At 41.7% G+C, this 15,864-nt stretch overlaps 1 protein-coding gene across 1 annotated transcript in view; it reads right to left on the bottom strand.

Annotated features, from left to right (window-relative positions):
- LOC143033143 (uncharacterized) overlaps positions 1 to 15,505 on the bottom strand; it is a 39,280-nt gene extending 23,775 nt beyond the window's left edge. Inside the window, exons 1-2 of the mRNA XM_076198345.1 lie at positions 13,592 to 15,505; positions 11,207 to 11,330 (exon numbers count right to left, since the gene is read on the bottom strand). Of these exons, the coding sequence (XP_076054460.1) occupies positions 11,207 to 11,330; positions 13,592 to 15,505 (2,038 nt within the window). The remainder of the gene's footprint in view (positions 1 to 11,206; positions 11,331 to 13,591) is intronic.
- Between the last annotated feature and the right edge of the window lie 359 nt (positions 15,506 to 15,864).

The raw sequence follows: 15,864 nt of genomic DNA, 5'->3' as shown, positions 1-15,864 counted from the left end.
TTATTATGTTGTTGTCTTCCAGATGTTTTACCCATCTATTTTTGATGATTTTCTCACAAATTTTGGCTATAGTGCTTGTTAGTAATACTGGCCTATAGTTGGTGGGTTCTTCCTTGTTTCCTCCTTATTGGTACAATGTTAGAATTTTTCCAGTCTTTAGGTATCTTTCCTTCTTTGAGTGAGCTATTTATTATGTTGTGTATTTTATCTGTTCTTCTTTGCATTCCGTTAGAATCCAATTTGCAATACCATCTGGGCCATGTGATTTTCTGACATCAACTTTTGATAGGTGTTCTGATATTTCTTTTTGTGTTGTTGTAAACTCACTCATGTGGGGAGATTGCTTGTTATTATCTTCGTCCCAATTTTGTATTTTCTCTCTGGTGAAGACAGATTTAAAGTGATTGTTCATGACTTCGGCCATTTCTAATTCTTCTGTGTATTCTATATTTCCTTGGCGTTGTTTTACCATTTCTTGTTTGTTCTTAAGTTTACCATTCACATATCGATAGAATAGTTTGGGTTGATCTTTGCATTTATCTATAAAATCCTTTTCATGGTTCCTTTTCTCCTCTCTTCTCACATTAACATACTTATTTCTATAGTTTATATAAATTTGCCATTGACTAGGTTTTTTATCTTTTCTCCACCTTTTCTAAGCCTTGTCCCTTCTGTCTTTTGCCTCACTGCATCTTTTGTTGAACCAACATTTGATGTACTCTCTCTCTCGCTTCTGTCTTGGTACATGCCTGCTTACCCCTTCATTGTAAATTTCCATCAAGATATTCCAATTCTCATCCACTTTTGTCTCTTCCATATAGAATTTATCCCAGTTTGCATTCCGGAAGAATATCTTTAGTTTTGCAAAGTACGTTTTGTTGTACATCAATCTTCCTTTCCTATGCTTTTCATTTCTCTCCATGTCTATTGCTTCCTTTGGTGCAGTTTCGATGAGTATATGGTCACTCTTTCCAATTGGTGTCTTGTAATGGATTTTGTCCACAATTTCAGGTTCTGTTGTAAATATTAAATCTAGTTTCGACGGCTCTTCATTGCTTTTGTGTCTGGTGTTTTCGCTGACCCATTGGGTCATTGTGTATTCCATGGTCATGTCCAGCAGTACATTACCCCACAAGTCGTCTCCCCTTCGCACTGTCATGTTCTCCCAACAAATTTCTTTGCAATTGAAGTCCCCCATAATTACCAGATTACCCCTGCCCATTAGTATCTCATTTAGTGATTTCCTTGTATCTTCTAGCATTTTTGTATGTTCGTTCTCTTTCCAAGCGTTCGATTTGGGGGCACATAGGTCACCACAAACTTTCTACTTTTCATATTCTTGCCTTCGACTTTTATCATGATCAGTTCAACATTACCTTTGCCCTCCGCAATTTTTTTCACGTTTAAGTCTTTCTTGGCCGATAACATGATTCCTCCTCCCTGTTTATTGTCCCTGTTTTTTTATCCAGTAATTATATAGTCCTTGTCCAATATCGATGGATGGTATTTCACCTCTTAGTTTAGTCTCTACAATTCCCATTATGTCTGGTTTTTCTTCTTGCGGGTAATCATTGAGTTCGTTCAGACCTGAAATTATTCCGTCAATGTTAGTATAGGCCACTTTTAATTTCCTTCTTCCTCCATTATTTTTTCTGTCTTTGTTTTTTTCGTTTTGATGTCGCATTTCCTAAACCTCATGTCGATTACTCTCCGTTCTCATCGAGTTTTTTTTTCCTTTGCTTCTTCTCTTAGTGACTTTTCTTTTTCTAATTCTTCAGTATTCATTTCTCTTTTTATCCATATCTTATTGTACCTTTCACTCCTTGCCAAGTTGCCTACTTTTTCAAATATGTCTTCTACTACCATCTGTGACTGTAATTTTATCTTTAGAGGTCGATTTCTATCATTAGAATAGCGACCGATTCTATATGTCTCGTCCAGGTCTTTGCCTGCATCTGGGTCTCCCCCCTGAATTTCATTTAGGATTTCTACTGCTGTCTCATTTTCTTCTTTTTCTCTCATGTACCTCGCCAATCCCTGTTTTTTCTTTTAGTCCATATACCACAATACATTTTTTCCTGTCTACTGTATCTCTGATCCAATTAGCTTTTTCATTAATCACTTGGATAATTGTATTTTTTGCATTATTCTACATTTGCTGCTTGACTATTTCTTTGAAAGCAAGTTCCTTATTTTCAATGTTTTCCAGATGTGAAATGGGGTAGGAGTATGACAGAAAATTTTGAAAGTAATAAAAAGATGTTTTGGAAAGAAATTAAGAGAGGAAGAGGAGGCGAATCAAGTAGAGAAGAAAAGGTAAAAGGTACAGATGGAGAGATGATAATGGAAGAGATGGCAGTAAGGGGAAGATGGGCAGAATATTTTAGGGAGTTGCTAAATGTGAAGGAGGATAGGGAAGGAAAGATAGTTGCAGTGGGAAATGCGAAGAAAATGAGAGTGATGAGTGAGGAGAATGGAGGAGAAATAGGGAAGGATGAGGTGAAGGCAGTTGTAAAAATGATGAAAGTAGGTAAGGCACCTGGTCTGGATGGATGCCATGCAGAATGTCTGAAAAAGGGAGGTTCAGTGATGGTGGACTGGTTGGTGAGGTTATTTAATGTTTGCTGGAGAGAGGGTAGAGTACCGGAGGACTGGAGAAGTGCCTGTATAGTTCCTCTTTACAAGGGAAAAGGGGACAAGTGTGAATGTAGTAGTTTCAGAGGGATTAGCCTGTTAAGTGTAGTAGGGAAGGCTTATGGGAGGATCTTAATTGAGAGGATTAGGAGAGGAACAGAAGGAGTAATTGGTGAGGAACAGTGTGGATTTAGGACAGGTAGAGGTTGTGTAGATCAGATCTTTGTGGTAAGACAGATATGTGAGAAAGCTATAGGAAAGGGGAAGGATGTTTTTTGGGGCTTTTATGGATCTGGAAAAGGCTTATGATAGGGTAGACAGAAAGGCACTGTGGGAGGTTATGCAGATTTATGGGATAGGAGGAAAGCTTTTGGGAGCTGTCAAGAGTTTTTATGAGAGTAGTAGAGCATGTGTCAGGATTAGAAATGAAGAGAGTGAGTGGTTTGAAGTAAAGGTGGGACTTCGTCAAGGATGCGTTATGTCGCCCTGGCTGTTCAACTTATACATGGATGGGGTGGTGCGAGAGGTGAATGCTAGGGTAGTGGGTCAGGGATTGGAGATGGTTAAAGAAAATGGAGAAAAATGGGAGGTGAGCCAGCTGTTGTTTGCGGACGACACTGCGCTTGTGGCAGGGTAAGAGGAGGGATTGAGGAAGCTGGTGGCAGAGTTTGGGAGAGTATGTGATAGAAGAAAGCTAAAGATAAATGTGGATAAAAGTAAGGTGATGAGATGTACAAGGGGTGAAAGTGGCAGTAGACTGGAAGTGAACATTAAGGGAGAGCGACTGGAGGAAGTGGATAGTTTTAGATACTTGGGTGCAATTGTAGCAGGAAAAGGTGGAGTGAAGGTGGAGGTAGAATGTAGATTGAGAGAAGCGAGTAAATGCCTTGGTGGATTAAAGAGTGTAATGAGGAATAGACATTTGGGAATGGATGCGAAGAGGAGACTGTATGAAGGAGTGATTGTGCCAACAGAACTGTATGGGGCAGAAACGTGGAACATAAGAGAAGAAGAGAGAAGGAGTTTGAATGTGTTTGAGATGAGGTGTCTGAGAAGTATGGTGGGGGTTACTAGGCTGGATAGAGTGAGAAATGAGGAGGTGAGGAGGAGAACAGGGGTGAAAAAGGATTTGGGAGATAGGGTTGATGAAAGAATATTAGGATGGTTTGGACACATGGAAAGAATGAGTGAAGAAAGACTAGTAAAAGAGGTATGGAAGGCAGATGTGGAGGGAGTGAACATGAGGGGACGTCCTAGGATGAGGTGGATGGATGGGGTGAAGGGGGCTTTGGGGAAGAGGGGAATGTCTGTTGAGGAAGGAAGGGAGAGGACGGAAGACAGAGGTGAGTGGAGAATGGTTGTATATGGATGATGTTGTGACTGCATGAGGAGGAATGGGCGGGGGGTGGGGGGTGGAGTAGTATGTGTGAGTAAATTTTGACGCAGCCCGAAGGGATTTCTCCCCGTCCTCGCCTTATATGCAAAGGGGGACGGAGAGGGGGGGTCGCCGATTAAATGAAGCGGCCTTGCTGTGGATGTGCTGTGTCTTGCGACACTGTTTCTGACCCAGGGCGGTGGGCAGGGTGCAGGGATGACCCGTCATCCAGGAGGTGCTCAGATGAGAGGAAGGGTGGGAGGGGTGTGGAGTGTATTTAGGGATGAAATGGGTGGGAGTGTTTTTATGCCTTTCCCTTTTTGGCTACCTCCCTTGGAAGGGGGAAAAAGCCTTGGTATATGTATGTATGTACATATTTATCTGTTCCCTCCTTGTATATTTCTTTTAATATGTTCCATTTCTCTTCCATCTTTGTTTCTCCATTTGAAATTGTTCCCAGTTAGTTTTACAAAGTCCGTTTTGTTGTACATTAATCATCCTTCTCTATGTTTCTCATTTCTTCTCACATCATTTTGTTCTTTTAGTTCGAATTCTATGAGTATGTGGTCACTCTTCCCAATTGATACCTTGTAATTCAATTTGTCCACGATTTCAGGATCAGATGTGAATATTAACAGGGTCGGCAAAAACAGAAAATGAATACTCAGAGAAATGGCACAGGACAGCAACAAGGGGTTGGGGGACAGCATAATGGAGGGACAGTCGTAGTATAAAAGTATAATTTCTCTATGAACAGAGTTTTCCTCTATCATAGGCAAAATGATGTGTGGCTCTGGTCCATAGGGGCGCCCCATATAGATCCTAAAGTATTAACTGCATGCTACTTTGCCACAATAACACGCAGCCAATAAAAAAAAAAGTTCTTTCGTTTTTTTTTGTTTGCTTAATTTCTAAGGGCTTTTTCTTTCTCCTTTTCCTCATCACTCATTTCCTTTTTTATCCATGCATTTGTGTAATTTTCACTATTTGGCAGCTTTGCTGCTTTTGATAATACCACTTCAGCTATCATTTGAGACCTTAGTTTGATTTTTAGTGTCCTATAGTGTTTTTCTCTAGACTTCTAGAGTATCGTCCCATCCTATGCACTTCTTCAATCTCTTTGCCTAATTCCTGTTCTTCCTCTTGAACCTCTTTCAGAATTGCCTTTGCAATTTCTTTTTCTTCTTTTTCTCTTTGGTATCTATATACATTGTTTTTCTTTTAATACCATAAAATACAACGCACTTATATTTGATAAACTGTGTCTCTTACCCAGTTTTCCTTTTCTTTAATTACTTTAATTACTGTTTCTTTGGCATTTTCCTCATCCTGCTGTTGTACTATTTCTTTAAATGTTATTTTCTGATTTTCTTGTTCTTGTTTCCATTGATTTTTTATTTCTAGGAGATCCGTCTCCTTAATTGATTCACCAACTTTTTCAGTCACTGCTTGTATTTGTTCTTTGACCTCTTTTTTCAACGCTTCATTTTTGCTTTATCTTCATTTTTCATTTTTTTTGTTATCACCTCTGACCATATTTAATTTTTAGATCATTAAGCTTTCTGTTCATCTCTTTGTTAGCTTTTTGTAGATAGTTTATTTCTCTGTGCATTGCTCTATTATAACATTTTAAATCTATTAGTTCCTCCATCAAGTCATTAATATCCCAATTTCTTAGTACATTGCTATACCTAGTTTCTCTTTCTACATCTAAACCTTTGCCTAATAGTCCTCTTTCTCTTGTAAACCCTGAAAAGGCATTGTTTTCCCACCTTTGATTTGACCTTGGGGTATCATTAAATTTTTTTCGGTAACGCCCCCAGTGGTAACTCTTCTCTGCTCATGTCCAATCCTCTCTTCTTTGGTTCATTTTTCCTTTTTTCTTTTCTGTCCTCCGTTTTGTGTGTTAGTACACTAAATCAAACTGGATACTTATTTCACCATAGCGGTCACTCGAAACACACAACTTCTCTTTCATAAACACAATTTAGGCATTGCCTTGTTCTTAGCAAAAAAGCACTGATTTGGAGCTCACTGCTAGCCTTCCGTTCATGCCAATATCCCCATCTCCTGCCCCTACCATCACCAGAGGACTTATGGTTATTAATTAGTTGGAGGGAGCAAGAGGAGAGAGAGACAGAAAGAGAAAGTGTTATTGTTTGTTAGTGAGAGAGACAGTGACTGAATATAGTCAATCTCAGTCATGGTCTTCACTTTGGCAGCACTTGGAGATGGTGCAGTGGTGGGGCACTAGTTGGTCCTCTTTTTCCAGATTTCCAGTCCCTGAGTCTTACCTTGGGATCCTGCAATCTTCTCATTAGGGGAGGAGGTGAAGACTTGCAGGACTTTGAAATGAAATCCATGACAGGTACTAGATACCCGAGGGAGTTAACCTTTGCCCCTCATTTGACTTCCCTGGTGGAAATCAATCTTGGGACACACCACAAGGTCATAAGTCAGCAGTTGGTCTTTCTCCAGGAACAAAATATGGAAGAAGTCCTAATCCCCTTGCAAGAAACAGGGAATTTATACATACATATATATATATATATATATATATATATATATATATATATATATATATATATATATATATATATATGAAGGGACGTCCTAGGATGAGGTGGATGGATGGGGTGAAGGGGGCTTTGGGGAAGAGGGGAATGTCTGTTGAGGAAGGACGGGAGAGGACAGAAGACAAGGGTGAATGGAGAATGATTGTATATGGATGATGTTGTGATGCATGAGGTGGAATGGGCGGGGGGATGGGGGGTGAGGTAGTATGTGTGGTCATATGAGGGTCCGGGCATTCGGGGTCCGGTTTTTCGAGGTTCGACTGTATATATATATATATATATATATACACACACACACACACACACACACACTTCAACGAACGGACGGCTTAGAAGACGTTCTGAAGAAAATTTAAGTTTCGTGGATCCCAACGCAAAGAGAAGTGCCTATTGTATTTACAGGGTGGGGGGGGGGAAATTGCTCGTGGGGTAGTGGGAAAGTAGGGAAAGAGGAGAAGGGGAGGGATTGCTGAGGGAAATGGAAGGAAATGAGGAAGGAGAGGACTTGGCCCAGGCAGACAGGCGAAAGGTAAACAAACGGCCCCCCGACCAGCTGAGCGACGATGAAATGTCTAATAAAAATGTAAAGATTAGAAGTATAGATAAGAGCAATACAGTAGAAAGTGATGAGAATATTTTCCAGGGGTTTAAAGAGGGTGGGGGGACACAACCCCCCCCCCCCCCCCGACTGACAAGACTAGAAGAGAAGGTCGATAAGATGATCGAGGACTTGGAGCGTAGGTTCGGTCATGTTAACAACATTGTACGGAGAGTTGAAAAATTGGAAGAACTAGAGAAGGCGAACAAAAACTTAACTAAGGAAATTGAAGAATTGAAAAAACAGTTAAAAGAAGTAAAAGAAGAGAATAAAGTCTAAAAGGAGAATAATAAGGAGAACAAGGAGGGTTGGAAAAAAATCCAAGAAAATAGCAAAGTTGCATTCACTGACATAATCAGACAGCAAATGAATGAACAAACTGAAAACTCAGTTATTAAAGTGATGAGACAGAAGGAGAATATAGTAAGAGACTTAGCAGACAGAAAGAAATGTATAATTATATTAGGAATGGAAGAGAAACATAACCCAGATAGAACCACAAGAATCAAAGAGGAAAATGAAAAAGTAAGAAATTTACTAGAATTAGTTCAGGAAGATGAACCAGAAATAATGAAACAAATCGAAGAGAAATTCAGGCTCGGGAAATATAGTACAGACAAGACCAGGCCAATTAAGATTAAATTCAGGTCACAAAATACGGCTGAGAATATCTTATCCAAAACAGGGAAACTAGCAACAAGTGAACAATATAAAAAGGTATGGATAAAAAGGGAAATGAATAAAGAGGAAAGAGAGGAAGAAAAACAGAAAAGACTTGAAGCAAAGGAAAAAAACGAGATAAGAACGGAGCCAGAAAAAGAGAGATTCTATTAGAGAGTAGTGAATATGAAACTAAAGAAAGTCGACATACAAGAGAAAAACAAAAGGGAAACAGAGAACACAATGGAAGTGGCAGAAAACTAAGAGTGTCTTACACAAATATAGATGGATTAATAACAGGATTGAATGAGCTGAATGATTATTTGAAAGAAAAAGAACCAGACATAATGGGAATTGTAGAAACAAAATTAAAAGGTCCACTACCACCCAACAGTGTAGGACATGATGCATATAATTATTGGATTAGAAACAGAGTGAAAAAGGAAGGGGGTGGAGTTATGTTCCTGACTAAGAAGGATATAAACGTGAAGTGTGTCACATATGGAAAGAATACAGTAGAGATGATAATGATGGAAGTAGAAGACAGAGATAAGAAGAGCAGAAAGTTTGTGATAAATTATGTGCCCCCGAAAACAGCCTCATGGGAAGAGAGTGAACATAAAAGTATGTTAGAGGACACAAAGATAACATTAAACAAGATAATGGAAGAGGGAGGAAAGATAGTTATGATGGGCGACTTTAATTGCAAAGAAATCTGCTGGGAAGAAATGACAGTAAAGGGTGGAGACGGCTCATGGGGAAACGCTCTACTTGAGATGGTTACTGACCATACAATGACATAGTGGATACAGGAGAACACTAGGTATAGAAATGAAGAAGAGCCATCGAGACTAGACCTAATAATTACATCTGAACCTAGAATAGTGGATAAAATTGAATATAAAACACCAATAAGTAAAAGTGACCACATATTGATTGAACTGGAACTTAATGAAGAAAAATATATGAAAAGAAATTAACAATATAGAAAAGGAAGAATGATGTATGAAAAAACAAACTTTGATAAAATAAGAGAATTCTTTCAACAAGAAAACTGGGAAGAAATATACAAAGAAGAAACAACAGTAGAAGAGAAATGGAATATTTTGACAAAAATTTACAAAAAAGGAGTGGAAAAGTATGTCCCAAGACAAAAACAAGAAAAAGAATATGTAAAATGCTGGTACAACAAAAGTTGTAGGGAGTTAAAAGACAAAAGAGACAAAGCCTGGACCAGATGGAAAAAAGACAGAAGACCTGAAAAATGGAAAATATATACCTGTTATAGAAATGAATATGTACAAATGTGCAGAGAGGAAAAGAGAAAATATGAAAAAGATATCATAGAAAAGTGTAAAGATCAACCAAAACTATTCTACAGATTTGTAAACAATAAACTGAAAAACAAACAAGACTTGGAGAAATTAAGACAGGAGGGAGTTGAATACACTGAGGAAATGGAAATGGCGGAAATTATGAACAAACATTTTAAATCAGTGTTTACAAGGGAGAACATACAACCTGAAGAGAACGAATGGAAAGAGAAAGTCCCCCCTATGGAAGAAATAGAAGTAACAAAGAATGAAATATTAACACACTTGAGTAATCTTGATGTCAGAAAATCGCATGGACCAGATGAAATAGCAAACTGGATACTGAAAGAATGCAGGAATGAACTGGCAGACAAAATACATAGCATACTAAATAGTTCCTTGAAAGAAGGAAAAGTTCCAGAAGATTGGAAAAAAGCAAATATAGTACCTATATATAAAGGAGGAAATAAAGAAGAACCTACCAACTATAGACCAGTCTCTCTAACAAGTACAATAGCAAAAATTTGGGAAAGAATTATCAAAAGTACAGTAGATGGGTAAAATATTTAGAAAAATACAAAGTGTTAAATCCAAGGCAATTTGGATTCAGACAAGGACGATCATGCGTCACCAATTTAATATGTTTCTATTCAAGGCTAATAGATATAATACAAGAAAGAGATGGATGGGCGGACTGTGCATTTCTGGACCTAAAGAAAGCTTTTGACAAAGTACCACATAAGAAGTTGCTTAAGAAATTAGAAACTCAAGGAGGAATACAGGGCAAACTACTAAATTGGATGGAGGACTTTTTGCAAGAAAGAAAAATGAGAGTAGTGATAAGAAACCAGCACTCAAAATGGGATGAAGTAATAAGCGGTGTTCCGCAGGGAACAGTTCTGGCCCCAATAATGTTTGCTATATATATTAATGATATGGATGAAGGAATTGAAACCTATATGAGCTTCTTTGCAGATGATGCAAAACTACTGAAAAGAGTGAAAACTGAAGAAGATTGTGAATCACTACAGAGAGATCTAAATAAAGTACAGGAATGGAGTAGGAAGTGGGAGATGGAGTTCAATACAAAAAAGTGTAGTATAATGGAATTTGGAAAAAGCAAAAACAGAATAACAGGAGCATATAAATTGGGAGAAGAAGGAATAAAAAAAAGTAGAAAATGAGAAGGACCTGGGAGTCATTGTTATGAATAATATGTCACCTGAGAAACATATAGATAAGATTTTTGGAGAAACTTATAATTTAATAAGAACAATCAAAGTTGCATTTACATACCTGGATGAAGAAATGGTGAAGAAAATCCTAATCACTCTGATAAGACCAAGATTGGAATATGCAGCAACGATATGGTCACCAAGTACAAAAAAATGTATAAAAAAACTTGAAAGAATACAAAGAGCAATTACAAAATTGGCACCAACACTCTCAAAACTATCATATGAAGAGAGACTACAAAAACTTGAACTACAGACACTAGAGCAAAGAAGAGAGAGAGGAGATTTGATAGCTATTTACAGAATCATGAAAGGCATAGAAATTACTGATAGAGAGAATCTGATAAAATGGGATGACAGAAATACTAGAGGACACGGAAAGAAAATAAAAAAAGACAGCTATAGAAGAGATTTGAAAAAGAACAGCTTTCCTCACAGAGTAATAGACAGTTGGAACAAGTTAGATGAGAAAGTGGTGTGTGCAAAAACAATACATGAATTTAAAAATAGTTTAGATAAAATGAGATATGAAGACGGGACCCCACGAGCATAGCTCCCCTTCCCGTAAAATACAACTAGGTACAACTAGGTAAATACACATATATCAAACAATCAGGCCAAGTCATTGTGAGCTTTGAATGCAGGTCCCTCTGAGTATAACTCCCAAGTGTTATCACTTTGCCACTCAGATCATCAAAAGTCTTGAAACTTGATATGATCTTATACCCATGGTTGGGCCAATTGAAATCTCCAGTCCTGAGGCCTGTTTTCTACATGACCCAAAGATGCTGGAGAGCAAGATTAATTTGCTTCACCATTACAACTATTATAGAAATATTGTTGGTAACAGTGATGTAATTCAAACAACCAGGCCTGGATGTTGAGAACTTTGAACTTGGGTCCCTCTGAGTGGGTGTCACAAGCATTATCACCCGCACACTATTCAGATTGTTAAAAGTTTCAAAACCTAGTATGATCGTATACCCAGGGTTGGGCTAACTGAAATCTACAGTCCTGAAGCCCATTTTCAGGACTCATGCTTAGAGGGACCCAAATTCAATGCTTGTGATGGCCAAGCCCAATAGTTTGAATCACATCACTGTTATTAATGACTTATTCTATAATAGTTACAATGGTAAAATGAATTAACCTAGTTCCTGCCTTGCTCTCTGGTGTCAGTGGGTCATGTAGAAAATGGTCTTCAGGACTGTAGATTCAGTTGACCCAACCCTGGGTATAAGATCATATCAGGTTTCGAGACAATCAGAGTGGCTAAGTGGTAATGCTTGGGATGAACACTCAGAGGGACCTAAGTTCAAAGCTTGCAATGGCTGGGCCTGATTGTTTGAATTATGTTGCTGTTACTAGCCATTTGTTCTACAATGTATATATTTGGCAGGGGATTGGGGTGAGTGGAGGATGGTTGTGTATGGATGATATTTTGACACAGCCCAAAGGGATTTCTCCCTGGTTTTTTTTATTTACCATATGAGGAAACATTGCGGGAGGGGTCACTGTGTAAGTGAAGCAGATCCACTGTGGATGTGCTATGTCTTCCTGTATTGCTTCTGACCCAGGCAGTGGGCAGGAGACAAGGATGTGGAACTAAGATAAAAGGAAAACAAAAGTGGTGGATGGGAGTGGGTGCATGCCTTGACTTTGCTACCTCCTTTATAAGGGTGAAAAAGTTCTGAGCACATATGCACACACTTACAAAGACCCAGTACCAAAAAGAATATTAAGAAACTAGAAAGATTACAAAGAGCGACAACCAAACTAGCACCAACACTCGCTGAACTAACATATGAGCAAAGACTATCCAAATTGAACCTACCAACTCTGGAACAAAGAAGAGAAAGAGGAGATTTGCTGACTATCTACAGAATAATGAAAGGAATGGAAGTTTTAGACAGGAACGACCTGTTAGTGTGGGAAAATAGTAAAACAAGAGGACATGAAAAAAAAATTGAAAAAGGATAGTTATAGAAAAAAACTTGAAAAGGAACAGTTTCCCACACAGAACAATAAATACATTGAACAAATTAGACAACAAAACAGTATGTGCAAACACTATACAAGATTTTAAGATAAAACTTGATGCGGAGAGATACAAAGACGGGTCACCACGAGCATAGCTCCCCACCCATATATTACAACTAGGTAAATACATAATAGAAAAATGCAGGGACCAACCTAAACTGTGCGGAAAAAAAAATGTAGATGATGTAGAAATGGCTGAAATTATGATCAAGCATTTTAAATCTGTATTCACAGTTGAAAACTCACAAACTTGGGAGGAAGGACAGAGAGAAAGATCCCCCACAATGAAAGAAATAATGGTGACAGAAATAAGAGAACAAATAAAAAACCTTGACATCAGAAAGTCACACGGGCTGGATGGAATTGCTAATTGGATATTGAAAGAATGTATAGATGAACTAACGGACAAAATACACAAGATAACTGATTTCTCACTCAAAGAAGGAAAGGTACCACAAGATTGGTGTGATTCAAAAGTACTTACTTGTGCGTCGATGACGTCGGTTCTTCGGTTTCGGTCGCTCCTGGGTGGGCCCTTACATTCCTTTGCGGCACACTCTCCACTTCTCTAGCCTAATTCCCTACCTCCTAACCGTTAATGCTAGCTTATCATATCCCCCTTTCCGGGTACTGTACACTCCACTCACACTCGCATTCACCACCACCCACGCGCGGTCCTTGTTCGGCACTGTGCCACCCAAGCCAACGTGAGGCCACCCCCCCGCATTCGGGTGGGAAGGGGGATACCAGTGCTCGTGCCCTTTGACCCCTTCTCCCCCCCCCCCAGAAAGAGGGGGAGGGGGTGCCAACCGTCCGTCCCCATCCGCGCCATACACACTCACGCTCACACCACACACCCCCTTGATCTAGAGATCACCCTACTCCTCGTCTTCTCCTTCCTCTACATCGTAGTCCTGTAGCCACCTTGGCGGGCGTCTTTCGCGCTGGGGTCTCTGAGACACCCCATCCTCTTCTGTTGTCGCCCCGTGGCCTTCCTCCTCATCTTCTCCTTCACTCACTACCCGCCGTATATCCAAGATATGTCGCGGCACTCCCTCAACAGAAACATTGTTCCGGGAGTTCACCTCCGTCACTGTCCCTCTCGTCCACTGTGACGTGCACTTCCTGTCCTTTGGTCTCACCCATACCTCCTCCCCCACCTGCACTGAGGCGGGGCCTTCTTCGGCGTTGGCCGGCAGTTTCGGTCCCTGCAGCGGATGGCGCCAATCATATTTGAACACAGCCTTTTGCGGAACCGAGCGGTCGTCTTGGCCTGACCTGGGGGAGATATTATACCAGAAAACTGCCTCCGTCGGCGGTATTCGCGCCCTCTCAGCTATGGCCTTAATTGTACGATGGTGTCGTTCTACTATCCCATTTCCGCTCGGCCGGTACGCTGCCCGGAAGAAGCGTCTTGTGTTCCACTTGTCCAATGTACCTTTCAGTGCCTCCGACCGGAACGCCGTGCCGTTGTCCATCAGGACTTCATCCACTGGGCCCCGCTCCAAAAATACCTCGTCCATCACCCGCGCAATCTCTTCTCCAGTCTCCGCCTTCAGTTCTCGCCAAATGCCGAACCGCCCTGGGCCGCAGTCGACCATCGATAAGTATCTGGTGCCTTGATAGTGGGTTACGTCAATTGCCAGCCGCCCCCAGTTCTCTTCCACGCAGAGCTCCCCCGCTGAATGCGGTCTGGGGGCTGGGTTTATGGACTGACAGCGGGCACACGCCCTCACCGCATGCCGCACCTCTTCCCTTGATATGTTCGGGTTAACCTTCCTTGCCAGGAACAATGACCTATCGACCCCTAGATGATGCGTTTCGTGCAACTCTTTCGCACGAAAGGACCCAGCGGCGCACATCTCGAGCTTCTCTTCCTGTTCTTCCTTCGCTTTCAGCCAGCTCTTCTTTACTCTGGTAAGCGCGTCCGCTTTGTTCGCCTCCGAGGATACCTTCCTCACCCTTATCTTCATGCCGAACTCGTCGATTAACTCTCTCAGGATCCCGAGGCGGCGCTTCACCAGGATGTCTGCAGCTCCTTTCGTGCGTACTCTCTTTTCAGCCGTCAGCACCGAGTTCATCCACCCCGCTACCGTGGCTGAGTCCGTCCTGATCTCGATCTCACGCAGCCCCCATTTCAGCGCCAAATTTGTTCCTTTTATGACCGCGTCCAACTCTGACACGTTAATATGGTGGTAGTCGTCCTTCTTCCGCTGCCACGCTCCATCTTCGACTATCACGTTCCCTATCTCCAAGACGGCGCCGGTTGCGATACTACTCGCGTCGCACCATACTACGCCATGGCTCTGCTGGGGCGCGTTCCACTGTCCTCTCACAGGATCATCGTGCATCGTCCTCTGGACAACGTCGCGCATCATGGTTAGCGTGTCCTCATCAACCTTCTCTCCCCAATCTTTCGATCCCGCCCTCCTCTTAATGTAGCTACATGCCGTACGAAGCCATCCGGCGATCGGGTAGTGGCCCACTAATTTGCCGCAAAGGGAGAAAAGTTCTCGTTTACACATTTCGTCGGTCACCTTTGGGATCTCGTTCCCTCGCTTGAACATCAGCGTTCCTGCCGCGTTCCTTTCCAGTCGCAGTCCCAACACCGCTCCTCCCTCCAACGGCTCCGGTTCCTTAGCTGTCAATCCGTATCGAGCCAGATGTTCCACCACGTTCGACGTTGATACTATGCCATCGTCCACCAGTATGTCGTCTAGGTACGAGTCAGTGCCCTTCTTCATCGCTTCAGTCTTCCCCAGTACCGTCTTCAGGATTCTCGTCATGATCCTCGGGGCCGAGCTGAGCCCAAAACCAAGTCTGGTCAAGCAGTAAATTCTCCCTTTGTATTTTACTAGCTGGTACTTCCATAACTTCTTAGTCACGTGAATTTGCAAGTAAGCCGCCCGCAAGTCTACAACGGCGGACGCCCCCCTCCTTCGGCGCCACCTGCGTAGGGTCTCACTACATACATCTACAAAATCGTCGCCAGTATGACACTTCACGAACTGGTTCAGCTCTCGGAAGTCCAGCACCGGTCGTACCTTTCTCTTGGTTGGCTGCACTACCGCCATCAAGGGCAGGATTCCGCCCTCCACCGGTTCCTCCCAGGGACTCAAGATTCCTTCCTCGATCCATCGCTCCACTTCGAGGTCAAAGTCCTCCCTCACCCCCTCTCTGAGGGTCCGTGTGTAGCAGTCGACTTTGTTCTTCAAGACGGGCGAGCTTTCCTTCGGATACCACTCTACTTCCCACTTCCGGCCGTCAAATCCCGCCCGGAAGTCCTCGTCCTCAATCGTGCACGGCGTCGCCCTCTCCTCAGGGTCGAGCTTCGGGCCAGCACCGCCCTCCGCGGCTCCCATTGCCATTCCTACGTCCTCACCCGGCCTCTGTCGGTTCTTCATTCTCTCTTCCGAGTCCTGCCTCATTCCAA

This window comes from Oratosquilla oratoria, chromosome 15, assembly GCF_046742065.1.
Source record: "Oratosquilla oratoria isolate Oo_2021 chromosome 15, ASM4674206v1, whole genome shotgun sequence".
Lineage (NCBI taxonomy): Eukaryota > Metazoa > Arthropoda > Malacostraca > Stomatopoda > Squillidae > Oratosquilla > Oratosquilla oratoria.
Note: the sequence above shows the minus strand (reverse complement) of the source record. Positions and strands in the feature narration are given on the sequence as shown.